This window comes from Octodon degus, unplaced genomic scaffold (genome assembly GCF_000260255.1).
Source record: "Octodon degus isolate 3935 unplaced genomic scaffold, OctDeg1.0 scaffold00006, whole genome shotgun sequence".
NCBI classification, from domain to species: domain Eukaryota; kingdom Metazoa; phylum Chordata; class Mammalia; order Rodentia; family Octodontidae; genus Octodon; species Octodon degus.
In genome coordinates, this window is record NW_004524582.1 from 12,136,506 (window position 1) to 12,159,582 (window position 23,077).

At 42.6% G+C, this 23,077-nt stretch overlaps 1 protein-coding gene across 3 annotated transcripts in view; it reads right to left on the reverse strand.

The window, feature by feature from the left end:
- Anapc4 (anaphase promoting complex subunit 4) overlaps positions 1–19,447 on the reverse strand; it is a 35,457-nt gene extending 16,010 nt beyond the window's left edge. For all 3 annotated transcript variants that reach the window (XM_023699238.1, XM_023699243.1, XM_004624650.3), the window contains exons 1-15: positions 19,153–19,447; positions 17,466–17,571; positions 15,563–15,695; positions 13,135–13,209; positions 12,962–12,988; positions 12,822–12,866; positions 12,009–12,093; positions 11,286–11,390; positions 7,827–7,910; positions 6,070–6,156; positions 5,503–5,567; positions 4,445–4,487; positions 4,276–4,352; positions 2,713–2,813; positions 2,575–2,626 (exon numbers count right to left, since the gene is read on the reverse strand). In XM_023699238.1, coding sequence (XP_023555006.1) covers positions 2,575–2,626; positions 2,713–2,813; positions 4,276–4,352; positions 4,445–4,487; positions 5,503–5,567; positions 6,070–6,156; positions 7,827–7,910; positions 11,286–11,390; positions 12,009–12,093; positions 12,822–12,866; positions 12,962–12,988; positions 13,135–13,209; positions 15,563–15,695; positions 17,466–17,571; positions 19,153–19,281 — 1,214 coding nt within the window. In that variant the 5' untranslated portion in view covers positions 19,282–19,447. The remainder of the gene's footprint in view (positions 1–2,574; positions 2,627–2,712; positions 2,814–4,275; positions 4,353–4,444; positions 4,488–5,502; positions 5,568–6,069; positions 6,157–7,826; positions 7,911–11,285; positions 11,391–12,008; positions 12,094–12,821; positions 12,867–12,961; positions 12,989–13,134; positions 13,210–15,562; positions 15,696–17,465; positions 17,572–19,152) is intronic.
- Between the last annotated feature and the right edge of the window lie 3,630 nt (positions 19,448–23,077).

The following is a 23,077-nucleotide window of genomic DNA, read 5'->3' on the forward strand; positions in this document are numbered from 1 at the left end:
GTCACTCGTGTGCCACAAGCCTAACTCCTCCTTCCATGCTTGATTTTACTCACTACTTGTTATTCTCTTAAGCAAAGTGTGAGCAAAACATATAGTGAATGTTTACATCTTAAAAACTTGTTACACTACAAGACACACTGCTGTTACTCCCTTGCACAATATCTCCCCTGCTTCACACACCCTCATGTCATCATTCTGCACATTTCTGGAAGCAGCCATGTCCGTTCACTCTGATGTCTTCACCAGATGTGATCAAAACCACCATGAATGTTCTTGTCAATGCCATCCAGTGGTAAGGCTGATTTGTAAAAACATCGGTGTGTCCCCACCCACATTATTCAGGGGATCTGCACATTACAACCTCTGGCTGTTCCTCAATGACCATGAAAGGTCAACATTCTGAGTAACTCAGAACATCGAGGCAGCCACAAGAACACAACTAAAGACGAAAAAGAGGACTTTCAGCACTGCTTCCAGAAGTACCAAGAAGAACGGGAAAAGTGTGTTTGAATGAGGGAGACGATTTTCAGGGGGATTAGTGGCAATGTGTTTTTTACTTTAAGAAATATTTTTAATTAAAAAATCTACCATATTTTTAACACCTTAAATATTTTAATTATGCATTTGCTTCCTGTCTCACTACATTAGAACACAAGATCTTGGATTCCGTAGACTAAACACCTGCTTTGGCAAGTGCAGAGACTAGGGTTCAATCCCTAGCACTACATGGCATGCTAGTGCCAGCCCCACCCCCAGGTGCACTGAGATGACCACTGAGGTGGAGTGTGGTGACACATGCCTATAATTCCAGCACTGGGGTGGCTGAAAACAGGAGGATCACTAAGAGGCCAAGCTGCGTAGTGCGACTGTACCACATACAAAAAAACAAAAAACAAAACAAGACCTTTGAGGGCAGAGTTTTAGTTTTGTTCACTACTATATTTCCATGTCCAAACCTCACTTAAAACATAGTGAAGTGCTGAATAAATGCCTATTAGTGAATGGCAATGCTGGATAATTAAGTCAAAAAATGTTTTCAGAGAACCAAAGTTTGAAAGATAGGGGAAAAATTACAAACATAGAGGATCAATTCATGAAGCCTAGTATCTGACCAAATAGATTCCTAGAACAAAAATGCAGTTAAAAAGACAAAAAGAAGGGCCAGCCAAATAGCTCAGTGGATTAAAGCACCTACAAGCAGGTGCAGGGACTAGGGGTTCGATCCCCAGGCCTGCCATGCTGGCCCTGCCCTCGGGGCACCCTGAGACAGCAATTGAGACTGGGTGTGGTGGCACACGCCTGTAATCCCTGCTCTTGGGAGGCTCTAAACAGGCAGATCACTATTAGTCCAATCTAGTAGTGAGACCCTGAACTCCCTGTAAACCCTTCCCTAAAAATACAAAAAAAAAAAAAAAACAAACACACACACACACAAAAAGAAATTGTCAAAATAATAAAACAGTATGCAAGCTAAAACATCTTTTTTTTATCAGCACAATAAATGAAAAGACCTACACCTAAAACGGCTGGTGTGTGGTACAGTATGGGGGTTGTAAACTGGCATGGAAATTTAAAGCAGGTTCTTCTTGGTGCACAGCACAAATTAGTTATATTTGGGGACGGTAGTTTTTCATCTTCAGTTGTCTTTGATGCACCTTATATGAAATAATTGTTGTTCTGTTAACTGAATACCACTCTGTAATTGCAAAAAAAAAAAAAAAAGTTGCAACTGTTTTGTGACATTCTGAATGCTTAAGTAAATACAATTTTTTTTATTAAAAAATAAAATAAAATGGCTGTTGTGAAATTTCATTGCAAGGAAGAAGACTAAAGCTTTTAGAATGAGAGAAAAAAGCCCTTCACAGGAAGAAGAATCCAGAGCACAGACATCCATGGAAGCCCAGGATGTCCCAGAGTGCCGCTTTTCAAGTTATGAGAAGACCACTTCCCTCAGAACCCTAAGCCCAGCCAACACCTCCAAATGAAGACCAGAGAGGAAACAGAGCTGATTTCTACTTCCACATCCTCCTTCTGAAGCTACTCAAGGACACTCGAGTAATTACTGAGGGAAAGTGGCAGATGTGGTCCTGGAAGGCCTGACCACAGCGAAAGCTGTGGAGCCGGGCTAGAGCGGGGAGCCACGTGAGACCTGGGGCACAGGCTGTGGGAGCCATCGAGTCTGAGGGGACTTGGGAACCCCTGCCCCTCGGCTAGACAGCAGACACGAGAAAACAGGAGAGCTCCACAGAGTTCTGGAGGATCAAAGAGCAACTTCTAAAGTTCATAAATATAGGAAATGGAATACAGTCATGGCTCAGAAATGCACACGTAACCTATGAGCTGCAAGAGTGATAGGACTTACAATTCCCTCTGGAAGACAAGAACATCTTGGCTGGGACAGGAAAATACAGTTTCACTTTGTTAGATCTCCATGCTATTGGCTTGCTCTCCACATGCAGGTGTAATTTTGATAAAAATTCATTCATTGTAAGAAAATCAAGACAATTTTCTGGGTCCTTTTTTAGGTAAAAAGTGAAATAGTCTCAGACCCACGATTGTAAGTCCATTACTTACTGAAGAAGTTCATTTGCTTTGAGTATGAAAGAACCCACAGCAGTAATAGCATCTAAAGGGAAATAAATGAATAAATAAGTAACTTGTTAAGTAAGTAAAGTGTGCCTAACATGCTCTACTGAGAAATTAAATTGCTACCTTCAATTCCCGCAGCATCCAGTCCAAGAGGTTGGTATTTCTGCTTCCACGAAGCCATCCCTTTCAGTTCACTCAAGTGGTATAACAAGGATTCTGAGCCGCTTCAAAACAGCACAAAAAGGCATCAATTACTATCCTCAAGTTGATGTGCAGTGACTCCCTAACAGATCTATAAATAAAAACTGAAAGCAACTTTAATTTTCTTTCTACAAGAAATAATAATTATCAAAGAAACAATAATTTATCAAAATTATTTCTAGAAAGTGTAGAATCATCTGGTCATCAGAATATACAGATTAGGCCAGGCATGGTGGCACATGCCTGTCATCTCTGCACTTGGGAGGCTGAGGCAGGAGGATCGCCACAAGTTCAAGGCCAGCTTGGGCTATATAGCAAGACCCAGTCTCAAAAACATTAAATTTTGCAAGATGATCAGATTAGGGTCCATGGGAGCCTCAGCACCTGTGCATGCTCCCCAGTGAGCTCCAACTCTTGAATTTCAGTCCTGGCACTTTCACGATAACCACATGGCTACCTTACTCACCCAACAACTACATATTCAACATGTTTTGAGTGCTGGCTTTACATCAGGGGCTGTGCTACATGCTAGGGACAGAGTGTGAAAGTCTCATGGCACTGAAAGTTTAACAGGGTAGATGGACCACAACTACATGGTCATAGCGTCTACTGTCCCAACCATGAATGCCTAGAAGGGAATGCCCTGGTGAGGGGCAACAGAAAATCTAATGTGAGCCATCAGGAAACTGCAGTTCATTGAGCTAAAGAGTACAAAGGAACAGAGGGTGGCAGCCTTTTGGAAAGCAAGAAGCTGTACAAAAGCCACGACTGGGAGACAAGATGTCATGCTTAGAAAACTAAAGGCCACTGATGTGGGCAAACTGTATCGGTCACAGCAAGGTTGTGGTCCCAAGAGCAAAGGGAAGGCAGCACTGGCACTCTGACAGTCATGTGGGCAATTTTGCTGAAGAAAAGCCACTCCAAAGCAAAGTGTGACCCAGGCCAAGTGGTACAAAAGGTGCCGCAGGTCCCAAAGGGTTGGGCTGGGTCCTCAGCATGCAGCGCAGCGTCAACCTAACACCAGCATTTGCCTCAAACTGCCTCTCAAAGGCAGCTGCAGCCTGAGACAACACAGACTTGGAAGATCGCACTGAGTCTCAGCTCTGACATTTCTAAGTCTGAGCCAGTCAAGTAACTGAAACAGAACCTTGGATTCGCCTCAGATAAAATAATAAGAACAAACTGCCAAAGTGCGGCATGAAGAAATATATAATATGCATTGGAAGCTGTAATTTACATACCAATGTACTCTATTTCACCAATCAGAAAAGTGCATATGCCCTGTTTCACAAAACACATTATGGTTAGGAATGAAAAAGGCCCCGACAGGGTCTACCCTCGCTTAACACTTCTCTCAAATGCTAATGCAACAATTTTATATCAAGAAGACTCAGAAAGAAAACAGCAGACCATGCAGAAGTTGCCTACAGAACAAGCTACCTAGGCGTGGATGCAGCACCAAAAACATATGCATGACCTCCATACCTCTGTAAGTGACTTATGACCAACTTCTGGATGCTGGAATACGACGACTCTATGGACTGGCCGAGCTTTTTCAAGCCCTAATTGAAGAAAAGAATATGACTAAGATACATGCCACTCAAAAAAAAAAGAAATAAGAATGTACTCATAAAGGCAGATACTTTCACAGCACCTTCACTGTTAACTGGTTCATCAATAGCGTCTGGAGCTCAGCACTGCAATAAAAAAGCCCATTTTTAGTCATGTCTCCATTCAAACTTCAGTGGATCACTTAAAACTTAATTTTCAAAGCACAGAGAAAAATTTGAAACAAAATAAAAAGGCCAATGAGATAGCTTAGTGGTCTAAAGCACCTGTTTAGGCAAGCTTAGGCAACTGCAAGTACAGCGGTTCAATCCCCAGCACCACAGGCCATGCCAGCCCCGCCAACTGGCAAAAAAATAAGTAAATACATAAATAAAAATAAAAAGAAATGAGGACTGGGCAGGTATGGTGGTGCGTGCTGTAATCCCTGCATTTGGGGGGCGGAGGCAGGAAGATCTCTGTGAGTTTGAGGCCAGTCTGGGCTACAAAGTGAGTTCAACATCAGCCTGAACTACATATGAAGACCCTGTCTCCGAAAGAAAGAAAGAAAGAAAGAAAGAAAGAAAGAAAGAAAGAAAGAAAGAAAGAAAGAAAGAAATGAGGACTTTGTTGTACTCATCAAGGAACAGCAAATAGGAAATAAAAGCCAGAACCAGACTGAAGAACACACAAGGACGTGTTGTAGGCTCACACGGCCCCTGGCCAGTCATGCTGACTGTGCTTCAGTCATTTAGGGAAAAAGGAGCGAACCTGCCAGAGTACACAGCCAAGTAATCACATGTATAACATGGACAGCTGTAAAAAGTAAACCACAGGAAAGCCTCGAAGAAAAGCCACGCCAATCTTTTAATACTCTCAAAATCTAACAGGTTTTTTTAAGATTCCAGAAAGGAAAAGATTAGTGACATAAAAATCTCAAAACTTTTAGACATTTCATAAAACACATACACACAAAATGATCACATTTACATTAAAAATGCGCATAGGAAGCCCAGAAAGATACATACCTTTTTGATTTTTTGGTTCTTAAGCACTAGAACTTTCTGCTTTATTTTTCCAGTGACTCCAACTACTCTTAAAATAAGTGCTATAAAAAAAAGCAGCAGAAGAGGGAGCAGCCAAGCAAGGCCCAACCGAGCACAGTACCTTGCTTTGCCCCATAGCAGCAGATGCATGAATTCATCCTGCACTGATGTGGTCGTGTTCTTCTCCTAGGCAAAATGGAGAGCGAGAATCACATCCACATGTTATAAACTGCAAGTATTTTTATTCAAGATTATAGGTATACATCTTTCTGGTATACCAGGGGAGGCTGCTATAAAAGAGCAGAGCTGACTCCTCTCCACCTCTGCCTGCCTGCCCCACCAGGAGACCTACAAGCTCCCCTGCCCGGGGCCCTCCTCACCAGAAGAACATGTGGGGCTGCCTGGTCTTGGACTTCCAGCCATCAGAACTGAGAGCTGAACAACCCTCTTTTCTTTACATGTTCTATCCAACTCAGGTGCTTTGCTACAGCAATGGAAAACTAACACAGATACTGTTCTGCAAATCTCTCTGAGATAATATTATGAGGTTAGACCAAACCATCTGAAAGAAGTAACAATCTTAGCCTTTTACATACAAATCAGGCTGTCTTTTCTCTTGTACCCAAAAAAGTAAATACCAGATTATATACTTCTAAACTCCCTCCATGAGAAACTTCAGCTACGTTACCTGCACAAACTTGGTCAGACGGGAATCCATCTGCATCAGTATTTCCTCCCACGCTTCACACATGCATGTCAGTGATAAATTTATATACTATTAGCAAAAAAAGGTAACAAATATTTAAACCAATATGCCAACTAAATGCTTATGAACAAGAATCACAAAGAAATCCAGAATTTACTTTTAATCTCTTAAGTTCAAGGAAAAGAGAAAAGTGCACTGACTTTTTATAATAAAATCACCTAACCAAATACAACATTCAATTTTTCTTAGAATTTTACAATAAAACATGATTATAGGGTTTAGAATATAGCTCAATGGTGGAGGGATGCCTAGTATGCATAAAGTGTTAGGTTTAATCCCTAGCACCAAAAAAAAAAGTTTAAGCTTGTATCTCATAAAACAAATATCTTCAAGATATTTTTGGGGGGCCAGGGAGATGGCTCAGTGGAATAAACGCTTTCCTGGCAAGCGCAAGGACCTGAGTTCAATCCCTGGTTCCGCAAAAAAAAAAAAAAAAAAAAAATGTTTTTGTTGGGCTGGCCAGATAGTTTAGTGGATTAAAGCACCTGCTTTGGCAGATGCAGGGGCCAGGGATTCAATCCCTGGCCTGCCATGTCAGCCCCAACCCCAGGTACATTGAAACAGTGATTGAGCCTGGGGGAGGGGGGTTTGCCCCTGTAATCCCAGCACTTGGGAGGCTGAGAATAGGAGGATCACTACGAGTCTGATCTGTGTAGTAAGACCCTGTACTGAATAAATTAAAAAAGATATTTTTTGTTGCTTTTTATTTGTTTTTGAGACAGGCTCTTACTATGTAGTGCAGGCTGGCCTCCAACTCACTATGCAGCCCAGGGTGGCCTTCAACTCCCAGAGATCCTGCTCCCTCAGCCTCCTGAGTACTGGAATTACAGGTCTGTGCCACCATACCCAGCTCATTTTTTACGTAAGATACATCTGATGTGTGTAACTGTGAAAATGCTAGTTTGTTCAGCTATTCAAACAGCACTAAAAAGATACTGATCTCAGCCAGGCATGGTAGTACACCCCTACAATCCCAGCACTCTGGGAGGGTAGGACAGTGAAGATCACAAGTAAAGGCCCAACCCAGCCTAAGTGACTCAGAAAGAGCTTGTCTCAAAAATTAAAAGAAAATTAAAAAGCAGTGGAGACGTAGTTCAAAGTAAAGGCCCCAAATTCAATCCCTAGTACCAAAAATGTAAATAAAAATGATACTGATCTCCAGAAACCTTTGACATTAAGAAATTAAAGACTGTGATAGAATAAGACATCCAGAGCTCTCTGCAGCTCCTCCAGGGGCAGAGTCCACGGGTAAGGCCCTACCTCTGGTCCACTCACATCCTGTTCTCACAGCAGGAGCACCGCTGTGAAGGCCAGCACCTGTGAGTGCAGACCCCACAGCTGAACTGCTGGGAAGGGAGCCGGTCTGGGGCGTGCGTACCAGGAACAAATGCCAGCTCGTGGGAAGACTATTTGCACCATGTTTTATTTCAATAAAGTGTAAGTGGAACTTCATTTAAGTGATCATGTAAAGACACCTAGTTTTTCTTTCAGAGGTGGTAAATAGGGATGAGTGGAATTAGGTTCTCAATTAAATTTTCTTTTTTTTGCTTTAGTTAATACTCTAAGATTAGACCAAACACAGACTATCACCTTTACTCCAGAAAGCTTTACAAAATAAAATTTAAGTTTTTCCTTATGAAACTTTTAGTAAATACATATAGCAAGCCAGAAATACAAACCTGCAAAAGAGCTGAAATGTGAGTAAACTTTCTAGCCATCCGAGTTACTTCAGGCAAGAAGGAATATAAAAGATTAGTTTCAAGCTGTAAAATAAGAAGAGTGAGTCACAGTCAGATTCACTGGCTTATTTTAAAGACAAATCGTTTCTGCCCAGCTCAAAACCAAAACCTGTAATTTAGAGAAAATCTAGATCTAGCAGTTATCAGAATGCCCGTGTCACAGCCCTGCCCATAGGTGCAGTCTGGTGCGAAGAGCGTAAACTCGGGACTTCCTAACCTGCGTGGGACTGCACCCTTTCTCTTGTTCTCAATCCCTGTGACACAGCTACAAATGTAATGACCTATTTAGTAACATTAATATGAGAAAATTAATAAAGACCACTAATACTTTTAAAATTTGAATGGAAGTAGAAGGAATTGAAGGCTACTGATAAATACCAGGAAAATACCTATCAATGTGATATACGTTACATCTTCCTGCAGTTGTCATTAAAAATATCTACTGTAGGGCTGGGGAGATGGCTCAGTAGAATAAGCGCTTCCCTGTTAAGTGCAAGAGTCTGAATTCAATCCCCTGTTCCACCAAAAAAAAATCTACTGCAAACTTCATAGAAAAAGGGAATCACTGTATTCAGCCCTCATGCCAACCTAGCAATCACAGTTTCTGAACCTTCAGAGGAGCAGCAAGTATGAAACAGCACATTAGAGAATGGTGACTCAAGGGCGCAGCACTGAGACAGCCAGAAGCCATCAGTTTTTCATTCTGCTTTTATTTGAGATTTCTTAGGAACTCAGGCATATGGCTGGTATATTTAAAATGAAAACTCTGGGATGATTTCTTGGCAAGACAAAGCTAAAATGTGAACACTCTATGGAAGCCCGTCAGTTGCCTCCATCTATAAAATAAATAGCATCATAAGAATAATTCTCAGTATTAAGTGGTCCTTTTACACAAGCAGCACTCAGGACACTGTGATGTGGAGCAGGCCCTGCAGTCCAGTGTGTACCAGAGGACACACCCACAAAAGCGAGGATCACAGAGCTCCACACCAAGTTTAATGCACTCAGCACCTGGCATATTTAAGTGACCAATAAATATTAGTCTTTAATACTATTAGGGACAACTCTAAGAAAATACAGTACAGTGATACCTCAGTCACTGAAGGGCTTCAAGTTCATACTTTCCACTCCTTGAACAGAAAAATAAAAGGAAAAGTATCTGCTCAGTATTCCTAATTTTGCCCTATAGTTGAATAGAAAATCTGACTTGAAGAAGCCTGTACAGGGCGTAGCTGTGGTGGGACAGGCCTATAATCTCTGCACTCAGGAGGCTGAGGCAGGAGGCTCACTGTATGAAGCCAGCCTGGGATATACAGTGGCTGCCTGTCACAAAACAAAACAAAACAAAACCACCCTCCCTGTACAGGCTGAGAGTGACTTCTGCACTGCATCTCGATGTGGACACAAAGGGGCGACACTTCAATCTAGACGCTGCTCTCACGCACATAAAATACAGTTTGTTAAAACACTTGCACTAAGTTTTTATATAAAATATCATAATCATAGCTCCAAAGGAAGTATCAGCTACAGTAAAGCTAAGAGGAAAACTAAGAACCACAACAGAGTTAAACAAAACATTGTTAAAATCCTGAAAAAACAAGTTTAGAAGTGTATTTTGTGGGCATTCAAACCAATTATTTAGTTTTCTATTATTTCTCATGTGAAAAATATGCTCAGTTCTCAAACCTTTTGGTGTTCACACATGAATTTGGAATGTCTCTCTGTTTTTGAGCTTTTGGGTACTGGGAATCGAACTCAGGACCTTGTGCTTGCCAGACAGGCCCTTATGCCACTGAGGTATATTCCCAGCCCTAAATTTGGAATGAACTGAGCCCAACAACCAAGGTACTGTACTTGGTTCAAAATTAAATTAGTACAATAACCTATTAGCATGGTTTTTACCATACCACTAAAACCTTTTCTATGTAAACTATATTGGAATTGAGAAGTTTTTGCATGTCAAAAGAAATTATCAACAAAGTGAAAAGACAATCCACTAACTTCAAAAAAATCTTAACTAATAAACATTCAGACAAAGGTCTGCTCTCTAGAATTCATAAAGAACTAAAGAACATTAGGGCAAAATTTAAAGACCCAGTCCAGAAATGGGCATGCAAGATGAGCACACTTCTCCAAGGATGAAATTAAAGAAGCGAATAAATATATGAAAAAATGCTCCTCGTCACTAGCCATCTGTGAAATGCAAATTAAAACAACATTGAGATACCATCTCACCCCAGCAAGAATGGCTATCATAAAGAAATCAACCAACAACAAATGTTGGAGAGGCTGTGGGGAAAGGGGAACCCTTCTCCACTGTTGGTGGGAGTGTAGATTGGTGCAACCATTATGGAAATCTGTGTGGAGACTCCTTAAAAAACTAGGACTGGAAATCTTATTCAAGCCTGCTATCCCCCTACTGGGAATTTTCCCAGAGGAACTAAAAGCATCATATCATAGTGATATATGCATACCTATGTTTATAGCAGCACAATTTGTGATAGCCACATCCTGGAAACAACCAAGATGCCTGTCACATGTGGAATGGTTGAAAAAGATGTGGTACTTTTACGTAATGGAGTATTACTCAGCTATAAAGAATGATACACTCAAAGCCTTTACATTTAAGTGGGTGCCACTTGAAGATATTCTTATAAGTTAAATAAACCAGACCCACATCTGTAAATATCATATTGTCTCCCTAGTATAAGAATTTAAAAGAAGAATTACATATAGAAAGTTACAACACAAATAAAAGGAAAGTGAGAACTTGAGAAAAGCTGGGAAACATGACAGGAGCAAAGACATACATTTGTACACACAAGATGGGTGGAGCAGTGATCCTGGGGTACATCAGTAGGTTTTTGAGACTAGCAGTTGGCTGGTGAGACTCTCACCCTAACTGTATATGCTAGTGCCCGTGAGCCAGGCAGCTGCACTGAGGAGGGCAATGTGTAATAGAGGGGTCACGCTTAGAGTGCTTGCCATACTGGTCTTCGAAATATGTACTTCTTGTCATGACATATCATTTATAGCCATAATGTCCCTCAAGTAAAGGCTTTTTTTAAAAAAGGGTAATAAATTGAAAAAAAAAAAAAAAGACACAAGAAAAAAAAGAAAACTGTATTGGAGTGGGAAGAAAATACTATAGTATTTACTATAATGACCTCCAGCACAAAGACCTAGAACTCTAAGCAGATTTGTTTTGTTTTGATGACAATCAGCATATGAGATAAAGATATGAAAAAATTGCAGGTACTGGGAGTTTATCTCAGTGGTAGAGAACATACCACACAAGATAGCTTGGATTTGATGTTTTATACTAAAAAAACTCAAAAAAACAAAAAAATCTACAAACTCCATGCTGATTCTCTAATGCCATCAGGCTCCAATACACACCTGAAAGTATGAAACTTCTTGAGCACCACTGGCAGACACCTCTGTGACCACTGATAATGACTTCAAATCACTTGATAAACATAATGCAAGACAAGTCCCAGCAATCTGTAAAACAGTTAATGCACCTCAGGAAATCTGGTAACACTGCCAGGCTGCATTTGGTAAACACAGGAAGCAGAAATTAGAGCCCCTACCAGACATCCTGGTCCCTCCTGGACCTGCACAGCAGGTGAGGGCTGGAGCGCCCCACACCCTGCTTGAGCACAGGACACAAACACCCACCCAGGGCCCAATGCGGCTGCCAAAGAAGGAGCTCCCACAGCCTGAGCCATCTCCTACGCCTCCGCAGACACTACGAGTAAGGAGCAAACCTTTGGAGAAGACTCAGGCACAACCATGGCAACGTAGCGCAGGGTTATGACTGTTTCCGGTGACCTCATCACATGCCAACCCCAAGTTCTAGAGTCAGGGTGCAACACTACATTACAATTGAGTAGACTGCACTGATCTTTTTGTTAAAAAGAACTGGACTAGTTTTACTCAAAGCCGCTGATTTCTACAGATGCTGCATCAACTATTACTTTATCTTTGTAAGAAAATTATCTTCTAAACATTTTAAGAGTGAACTGAAACTAGAAAAAAAGAACTATTTTTACTCTACAAATAGATATGCTACTATATTCTAAGAGAAACAATATAGAAAATTTTAAAACAAAAACTTACCCCTGTGACTCGAGCAATTTTGAACATTCCATAAGCATAAAGTTCAATAAATCCAGAGCTTCCTCCAAGGACAAGAATATTAAGCCTAAATTTTTAATAAAATGCAATAAGCTGATGACCAATCAACAACAGAGGTGATAAGGTACTTAAACCAAGCTATAATCACGTCTGCTAACACATAATCTACATGCCGAGGTTCTCTCAGAGAGAACTAAAGCCACACAAACCCAGTCTTGTCAGGCCTATCCTTTTTATCTCAAAAGAGAAACATAGATTTCCTTTAGCCTAAAGAAACTCAAGCCCAGGTACATTCCTATAATCCTAGCACGTGGGAGGCTGAAGCAGGAAGATCACTGTAAGTTAGTTCAAAGTCAGCCTGAACTACATAATGAGAACCTGCCTTAGAAAACCAAAAATAAATATATGAAACATTTAAACATTACAGTAAAATAAGATTAACAATGATATTTAAATAAAGTCAGTAACAATCCTTTTCCAGTTAACACAAAGTGCTCAGTTTTATCATGTGATGTAAAACATAATAAAGAGGCTTTAAGAACTCAGATAATTCAATTAAGTTTAGAATTTACAAACTCGTGTACTTCTGTTCTCCTTAGTAAAACACACTGCACTAAAACATGGCAAAATGAATGACCCTACAACAAAAATGACAAATATTGACATGTGCATATTGTTGAGAGTTGTTGACAGAGCAATCAAATAGCATAACAAATGAAAGACGTGTTCTTGCAACTTCTGAAGAATTAAATATCAACTTAAAGAAATAAGACTTAAGATCTTAGCAAGACTTACCTGACATCTCCCAAGAGCTTAATAATTTCATCAGAATTTTCTTCACTAAAATATAAAAATAAACAAGGTCATATTTCGATGATATCTTCTAATGATAAGAAAGTATTATTTTACTTGAAAGCAAAATAGGCATATCTTACCTAAATATTTTTGAGGTGTTGCTATAACTAGAGAAAAACAGATAAGGGTAAAAAAACTGTTAAACAGAGTTTTTTCTTCAGATTCATTTTTAATGGTCTGAAAACAGTGATTGTTACAAGCAGAGGAAGAAAATCTTCAAGATTAATTTCAAAGAAACAAGTCTGCTACTTACTTTTTTGGCAACGTGGGGAGCTTGGGCAAAAGAAGGTTTGACTCATCCTCAGCATTATAGAAGGACGTAAGAACACTAATGGGGGAAAGAGGAAACAGCATTACACAACAGCAAAGGCTCTCCCTCTTGCCACCAAAAACGTACATTTCTGAAAAAGACTCTAGCTTGGTAACATTACCAAATAGGCACGAGGAATATTTTACCATTATAAAACAGTCATTCTTAACAACAGATGAGAAGTAAAAAGTATAAATTTATTACTTCTTGCAAAACAAATTTGCCAGCCAGGTGTGATGGCACAGCCCAGTAACCCTAGCACTCCAGAGGCTGAGGCAAGAGGACTGACATGCCTTTGAGGCTGGCCTGGCCTACAGTGAGTTCAAGGACAGCCTCAATCACATAGTGAGACCCCATCTCAAAAAACATATTTGTCCACCTACTCTACATTTAGAAGAGTAAATACAATACTATTTAAGTTTTCTTATGAAATATATTCATATGTATGCAGTCTTCAGCTACTGATTGAACACCTATGATTCAACTCTAAGAAACCACATTAAACACTCAATTATGGGGCCGGGGAGATCGCTCAGTGGAATAAGCGCTTCCCTGGCAAGCACAAGGGCCTGAGTTCAATCCCCGGTTCCGCCAAAATAAAAAAAAAAAAAAAAAAACACTCAATTACTAAGAATATTTCTATAGAAAACTGTATTTTATTATCTAATTATACTTTGTTTTTCTTTTTTCTGGCCTTTGGAGATAAGGTCTCACTATGCAATTCAGGCTGGCCTTGAGATCACTTATAGAACAGGCAGGTCTTGAACTTGCTAAGATTTTCCTGCCTCAGCCTCCCAAGTGCTGAGATTACAGGTGTGCATCACCATGCCTGGCCTTTAATTACAGTTTCTATGGCTTATATACACTACAGGATTTGACACCCAGCAGGTATATCATGAATTTTAACAGTCTTTTTTTGATATAGGATTTCATTGTATACTCTAGGCTGCCCTTACGCTAAGTTTCGGCCCAGGCGGTCCTCAAGCTCCCAGTGATCCTTCTGCTTCAGCCTCGCCAGTACTGGGGTTATGGGCAAAAGCCAGCGTACCTGTAATCTCAATCTTACTTAATTCTGTTTTCTTTTTCAATACTGCCTCTAAACAAAGTTAGAAATAAACGACTGAGCAAGTGAAAAAGTGGTGATGTGGAAATTGCTTTTTGCCCAGGTTAACATTTAGCAGTCCTGAAAGCCTGGAAACCCTGCTAACATTTCTAAACTCTTAGCAGAAAGTGTGTTGGGAATACTCTTAGCAGGTAAGTAGGGTAGGATGTGAATCACATCCTGTTCCTCTGCTTTCTAGAAACTCATATAATCATGTGCAATCTCTATTTCATGATGAATGAATGACTCCAGTTTACCTACAGTGAATTTTAAACCCAGGCTAGATTCTTGTTATCCTTTAAAATCCCCTTAGGGAAGCTGTCCAAGATCACTCAGGATTTATAAGTTCATTTGATATTAACTCAGTGGAAATTAATTGGTAAGAGAAGCTAATGAAAGAAAGTTCCATTATCTCCCCCCAAAAGGAAAATGCTTTTACGGTAACAAGATTCATTGACCTGTTCAGCCTGTGTTTACCTCAAGCCTGTAGTACCTCAGGGGCACAGAGTGTAAAGGCAAAACTGTCTTCAGGAAAGAAGGAAAAGATGAGGACACAGACACACAAATGGCCTGTGCAGCAGCAGAGCAGAGTGCACAGGTTAGCATTTCTATCTCTTAAGAATATTCACTTAGACACAATAGGCAAAGAGCTAAACAGAATAAACATTGAAAGACAAAGCAGAGCCACAATTTCCAAATCAGTAATGTGAATTAGTATTATTTCAAAGGGTAAATCATCAACATAATCCCCTAGAAAAATGAGAAGAATCTTGGTCATTCAGGCATTACTGATCAAGTACTAAAGTTTTTTTTTTTAGAAGAAAACAAAGCTAATGCAGCATTAAAAGATTCCATCTTAGACAATAATATGCAATGTATTAATTACTGAAACTGTCCTACTAATCAGTTTTGAAACTGTCTCATTGCCATTTGTTTCTCAATAAAATTAATTTTTAAAAAAGATTTCATCTTGCTGGATATGGTGGTGCATACCTGTAATCCCACTTCTCAGGAGGCTGAGGCAGGAAGATAACTGCAAGTTCGAGACCAGTCTGGGCTACAAAGTGAGCCCAAGGCCAGCCTGAGTTGCATAGCGAAACCCTGTCTCAAAAAGACACACACACACACACACACACACACACACACAGATTTCATCTTGACACATTCAAAACCAAAACTGAAATGCAACATGCTGCCGCTCAACACTGAGAGTCAGGCAATGCTGAGCACTCGCTGTGCGCCCAGCAAGGCCTGTGTGGTTCTCTGTACCTGCTCTCGGCAGTGACCTCCATCCAGTGCATGCAGGAGACGGGAGCCTCCACAGAGAAGGAGTGCAAGCTCTCAGGCTTTTCTACATCGCACAAAATAATCTTCTTGGTGTCAGCAAGGGCAAAGGCCAAAACTAGAAAAAGAGTAGAGAACAGAACTAATTAGCATAACATTTGAGAAAATAGATTCTACTATATTAAACATATCTTAATCACAGAAATGACATATACATTTCCCCTTTAATACTTTAAGTAGATCACTACATAGTTATGTTGTTATCTAAGCTTATTTTCAAATTGCACCAGCAGTGTATTTTCTGACCTGCTGTACTTAATGTCTTAAACACCAAAGTCTCTAGACTGAAATCCTATGTGCAGCAGAACAGGTGTCAACAGATAACTAATTTATTATCATAGCACACTAGTTCCATAAGCATGTTTAACCAACAGAAAGAAGCTCAGCCCGGTGGCACATGCCTCTAATCTCAGCTCTTTGGAAGGCTGAGACAGGAGAATCAAAAAGTTTGGCCCAACCACTGCATTCTTTTGATAAAGCAGTATATACAGATCCCTATATATATTTATTAGGAAATGTTATAAAAGTTATTCACGGGATTGAGGGCCTGCCCACTAGCTCAGTTGTTTAAGTGCCTGCTTAAACAAAGCAGTCATTCTCTGGGATCGGTGGTTTGACTCCTGCATACTCAAGGATATCCAGACCAGCGCTGGAGGCAATCTGGAGCCACCAAAAAAAAAAAAAAAAAAAAAATCCTTCTGAGTGCTGGGATTACAGGCCTGTACCTCTCCAGGTGAACTTAAATCTTTATAAATAAAACTTAAAAAAAAAAAGTTATTCACAAAAATTGAAATGGCTGTTACTGCCAAGTGATAGGCTTTGAGAAAATTAAGTACTTATTTGTATTTACCTTAAAAAATATTAAGCATTGAAAAGCACGTAGTGTACATGTTAGATCAGAGCCGCATGAAGCTACAACACAAAAGGGAGCAGGGGGAAAAAGGCCAGAGGGAAAGGGAAGCAGCAACAGTGCAAGTGGGGCAAACACACATACATGAAATATTTACGAGTGTCAGGTTTAGTGCCACATTTTGTTTTGGTTTGGTTGTTGTTTTGGATTGTTTGTGGGGGCTGAGAAGGATCTCACTATGTAGTTCAGGCTGACCTTTAACTCACAGCAACCCTCCTGCCCCGCCTGCCTAGCGGTGAGATTACAGGCCTGTGCCACACCAGGCTCAAAGACATTTTTAGAGAAAGACTATGATGGCACTGGTGAGTGACAGGTGGTGCCCGTCAAATGGTATAGAACAAAAAGAGCAAAAAAAAAAAAAAAAGAAAGAAAAGAAAAAAAAAAAAAACAAAGAAAAAGACAAAGTATTTTCTGTATGCCATAAGATTTGAGTTTTCTCTGCCAAGTAATCAGATCTCAAGTGTTCTTTACCAAGAGACAAGATGATAGAATTCACCAGAGTTCTTATGAAAAAGCTAAAGCATTCTAAAAAAGAATTCCAAAACTAGAACTCACAATTCTAATGTACACTAAGAACAACTAATTCTTTGGGTAAATAGGCTTTCTTCACAGATTACTGTCGGCTCGTATGCTATTTATTTGGCAGTATTGGGTATCTACCTATTTACCCACCTTCCTATTTGTACGACAGTACTAGGAAAGGAACTCAGGGCTTTCCCACGGAGCTAGGTTCCCAATCACTGTTGTAAGTTCCGGATTTTAAGACAGGGCCCAAGAACTTGCTACGTTGTGCATGCTGGGTTCATCTTACCATCCTCCTGCCTCAGCCTCCGGGATTGTTGGACTGCTAAGTGACAGGCATGCACCACCACAACCAGTTTTGCAGAATATTCTTTAGGAAAATGAAAAGTACTTTACGTTTGCCATCTGGTCTCCAAGCCAGACAGGTTACTTCCTTTCCTGTATTTTCATTTGGTGGAAAACTCCAAACTCGATGAAAACTTGCAAGTCGATGAAGTAGAACCTAAAACAAACACGATGGGAGAAAATTCAAAATTCCATTTCAAAAAAAACCAAAAAACCTTGTATCTCTTTCTTAAGTAAAATACCTTTCAGAGGAATTCAAGTACCTGAATGAATGTAGAATATTTTACAAGAAATGAGTAAAATCAGATCTCACTTAACCTTGCACCCTATATATTTTCTTGTCTTTTACATCCACAGGAGACTTACCTTTCAGAAAGGGATATGAAGCTGTCCTAGAAACAGGCAATACAAAGGAAGTAACACAAACAACACTAAAAACATAGCTGTGATAGACACAAATAAAGTTGGGTTCAGACAACCTGGACGTAATTTCAGCTGTGTTCCTTTCTAGCCCTGGATCTTAGATAAGGCACTTATTAACTCTAGGTTTCTATTCCCACTCCAGTAAATGCCACCTTCGAAGGTCACGGTGATGCCCATGGGCTCCTTGCGCACTGAAACCAAGACCTCCGTTCCTCTGGCTTCCACACAACCACTGCAAACAAGGTGAGATTTCAGATCACTAGACCACTAAGCTCACGCACCTCGTAACACTGACTGGCAGTACTCTGAGGCTTTCCTGGGCCCCCAGGGACCTTTGTCAGCCTCTGATATCTCTTCCTTCTCTTCTCCATATTTACTTTCAGGGGCTTGTGCTGTTGCTTGGCGAAAGTGGGAGCAACGGTGCTGCATCACACCTACCTGTTCAGAAGCCCCTCGTCCCTAACTTCCCTCCACCATGCTGGCCACACTATGTGCACTGCCCTGCAGAACCATGACAGTTCCAGAGCACCCCAGCAAAGAGGGCAGACACTAGAAGACCCATTCAGGGTCCTGAAAAACTAGGCACTGAGACCCCAGTGACTGCATCAGGGCAGACAACATCGTGGGGCGGTTTTGCAGGCTGCGGTTTCCCTGGCTGCTAACATTTCCTCACCACCTACTGCGGTTTCCGAACTTGGCCGCACACAGCACACCTTTTACAGGTCACTATGCAGAGAAAGGCCAAGAGGCCGGCAGAGGAAGAGGCACAGGTGACGGCTTCCTTCCAATACTGCCATCCAGGAATCATACCTGGCATCAGAAAGGTGGGAACAGTCAGGTGACCCTTGATGAAGCTAACACAGTGTGAGCTGGAATATTTAAAGTTCTTTCAACAGAAGGTGGCCAACAGTCCCAGATATTAAACCTCATCTTGTGCAGCTTCACGCATGCACACTCGCAGAAAGACCGGACATTCGCTCATCATGATTCTGCTACTAAACTGAGAGCACTTAGGACTCGCGATCTACTACTACGTGCAGCTCATGCGCAGTGACAATTATGAGCTTCTGAGACACAAATCAATGAAAAGAGATACAAACCAATGAATGAAAGCGACTCACAGGTGCGGGACTGTGTGACTTTTATCGAACTGTGTGAAAATGATTCTTTTCGACGTGTAATACCACAAGTGGGTGTAGCAGTCATTTAGGCTGACAGAGCTTTGTATTTTCACTTGAAGTCTGCAGCCGACCTGGAAGCAGGAGCGAGGCGGGCGGGTCCGCAGAGCCTGCAGGAGCGGAAACGGGTCACTTACCTCGCCCGCGGTGTTGGCCAAAGCAATGAGGTCCCGCTTGGGCGACCACACCAGGAAAATGATCTCCTGCGGCAACTGCTTCTCTCCCACCACCCGGAAGGATGGGAAGCAGGTCGGAAAACGCAACATGGGCGCGGCCCTGCGACGACGCCTCGTGAGAGCCCGGCGGCGTCCCCGACCACGTGGTGCCTATGAGAGCACTGACCGGGCGACGCCAGAGAGACCCCGGAGCGACCAAATAGGCCCTGCGCTTTTTCCGTCCCTCCGGTCCCTCAGGCCGGCCTTGCGCTACGGAAACTTCCGGTGCCGGGAGTCCTCGCGAGAGGAAGAAGGTCGCGGGGAGGCGCGCGCGGGGCGGGGCCTGGCCGGCGCGGTGGGCGGGGCGATCCGGGTCCCGGCTGGCGCGCGGGTGGGTCGGGGTGAAAGTGAGGAGAGACGTGGGCAAGCGCGGGTGGGCGGGGCGAGCGCTGGGTGGGCGGGGCGAACGCGGGAACCTGGGTCCGTGGACCACCGGCCAGTCCTCCAGTCAGGTGTACGTGCCCCTGCTTGCCCAACCTTGCAGTCTTACTTGTTCCCCTGGAAATTCGCTGCGGTGGGGAAGAGAGGTTCAGAGGCTTAAGGATGAGGCCCCGAGATGCTGTAAACCCCTTAGCAGTTTATCAGCCCTGGAGGTGGCTCAGCAGAATTTTTTAAAAATTTTATTTTTTTTAAAGTACCCTGTCCAGGAAACATCCTAAACCAGTTAAGATTGAATTGGACCCCCAGTGTTTATTTAAACTCTTTACATGATTCCAGTTTGCGCCCAAGTTAGGGGGTGCTAAAACTTAAAACTTCCCTGACAGGCAAATATGGCCTTAATCCCAAATCCCATTTAAATGTGCGCCTCACAACTCCCTAGGAGTAGCAGCCCCCATGCAGCAAGTGCAGACGGGGACGCTGGCTGGGTTTACCCGATAGCGGGCTGAACGGATTTCCCGTGTGAGGACGAGGGCTACATAAATGTGCACCATGGACCCGGCCCCGCCAGGCGGGTGGAGTGTAAATCACCCGCCATCCGTCTATGGAGGATGCGAGGAGTGCCAGCGATGTTCAGCAGTTCCCAGGCTATCATCCTGTGGAGAGAAGCCATCATCCCCGGGTTCTGGACCGCCATCTGGGTTGAAGCCTCCCTTTCACTTGCTGTTCAGAGGGGGGAAAGGCCGTAAGACTTCCACCTCTAAGCGACCGCATCCTCCTGCCCTCTCTGCATCTGGCTTCTGAGAAGTAAGTGACTGAGATCAACCCACTGGCTCAGTAATAAATATTCAAGTAGCTGCTTAGTTTTGGGCACTGTTCTTAACTCTGAACTTGGTGCTGATCCTGCTCCTTTTCAGAGACTTCTTTCTGGGTTCCTTCCCTGTGTGGCAGGTACATCGGTGTGTCCCCTGCCTACCGGCGGGCAGTGAAAACTACTACTGGAAATGACCCAAATTTGCCACAGAAAAGAGCTACTAACACAATGTCACAGTTTTCCCCCCTCTGCCCTATAAAGGAGATTTTGGCTTTAATCACTGTTTCTTTGCCTTCCCCATCCTGAGAAAAATACTGTGTTGTCAAACTAATTCATTTGTGTTTGTTTGGTTGTTTTTGTATTTTAGGGAAGGGTCTACAGCGTGTTCAGGGTCTCACTACTAGACCAGACTCCTAGTGATCCACCTGTTTACAGCCTCCCAAGCGCTGGGATTACAGGTGCAAGCCACCATGCCCAGTCTCAATTGCTGTCTCAGCACACCCTGGGGGCAGGGCCAGCTCAGCAAGCCTGGGGATGAATCCACCCACTTCCACCCCCACCCCCACCCCAGGAATGTTGTGGTTTGATACCCCCCTACCCATCATCAAGCCTTACCAGACCTGTCCTGAAGGCATCCTGAGCCAGCCAAAAAACTAACTGCCCATTAGCACAGTTGTTTAAGTGACTGCTTAAACAGAGCAGTCAGGCTCAGGTTGCTGTGGTTCGATCCCCAGATCCTCAAGCCATACTAGAAATGCCCTGAAGGCATCCTGAGCCATCAAAAAAAAAACAAAAAACAAAAAACAAAAAAAACCAAAAAAAAAAACCTTTCAGAGAGTGCCACAGGATAAATATTCCTATTCTAAAAAGAAGACACAATGGAATCAGATCAAATCAAGACCAAAACCCAGCAGGGCAAACCCTAAATCCTGTAGCTTCCTGTCCAGCACCTGGGGCAGGTTTTGTTGAGATGCGAGTTCCAAGGGGCTTGGGGAGTCCAATCCCTATTGCTTTGCTGGTTCCAGCCCACACAGCCTCTCTCTGGGGTTGCCTCAGCTCACCACCTGCAGTTTTTCCTGATGTTCCATATTCCTGGGACCTCCAACTTCCTGGAGTCTGTGGTGAACCCCTGGCTTCACTCCACAGCTGAATGCACTGTGTTCTCTCAGGCAGTGGCAATCTGGGTGGAAGGCCCCATGGCCCCACAACTCTTGTCTTCGGCACACCTGACAAAAGAGCACCATGCAGACGATGGCAAGGTATGCTTCCAGTTCAAGCAATAGCGGGGTCCCCTGGGGCCATGCGTGCAGCTGCCTCTGAGAGTTTAGATGGCTGAACTCAGGGACACACATACCTAGGTGGCCTTGAATGAGCAGGAAACCCTGTTGTAGGTAGGGTCTGGCCATTTCTTCTATAAGTACTGCATGGTAACTGCATGTACCACTGGTCCCAGTCATTTCCTGATATTCCCTCATGGAATCTCCTGCTGTCTTGATGCAAAGTGCTAGGCTTCTTTTGAATGTTAATCTTTTCAGCAAACACACTTTCCGTAGCCCCAGCTTTATAGGTCCTTCCTTTTCTGGCCAAGCTGTAAGTTTTTTCAAATCACTCTGCTGCTTTTTGCTTCTGACTCCAACTGCAAACCAAGCCAAAAACAGCCAGCAGTACCCATACCACAGCCTGAATACTGGGCAACCTTGAAATTTCCTCTACCAGATAAATTAGTCCACCACCTTTAAATTCATTTTATTTATTTTTTCTGTGGTGCCAAGGATAGAACTCCTTGCACTTGCCAGGCAGGTGCTTCACCACCTTTAAATTCTGCCTCACACAAAATCTTAATACATGGACAAAAAGTAGACAAATTCTTTGCCAGCATAAAATACACATGGGCTCTAGTCAAGTTTCCAACATAATCTTCATTCATACTCCAAATATTCTTATCCTGGTCTTTACTGTTCATATTTCTATTAGCATTCTGTTCTTTTAAGCGCCACGAGAATCACCTATCAAGTTTGGCTTACTGAATTCTAGAGCTTCTCTAGATAGCATCTCTGAATCTTTCCAAACTCTTCCTAAAAATCACTTACTAAGCCTTCTAAGCTACATGGTCATGGAGTCACCACAATCACTCCAATTCTCTGGTATCCATTTTCTGTTAGTCACCTTCCTGTCAGTAGGACAAAATACCTGACACAACTTGAAGATGTTCATTTTGGCTCATGGTTTTGGTGGATTCAGTCCATGGTTATTGGTTCCAAGGCAGAAATGGCTTGGTAGAAGACAGCTGCACAATCCATAGCAGCCAAGACATGGAGAAGGGAAAGCTAGGGACAAGAATACACCCTTCTGGGTCACATTCCCAGTGAACCACACCCTCTCCCTTTTTATGTATTTAATACAGGGTGTACAGAGTCTCACTACACAGATCAGACTCGTAGTGGTTCTCCTGTATTCAGGCTCCCAAGTACTGGGATTACAGGCCCGCGCCACAACGCCCAGTCTTAGTTGCCATCTCAGAGCACCCCGGGAACAGGGCTGGCATGCACACTGGGGATTCCCTATCCCTGCATCTGCCTAAGCAGGCGCTTTAATCCCCTGAGCTGTCTGGCCGGCCCAACCTCACCCTTAAATCAGGGCCCAGCTCTGAAAACA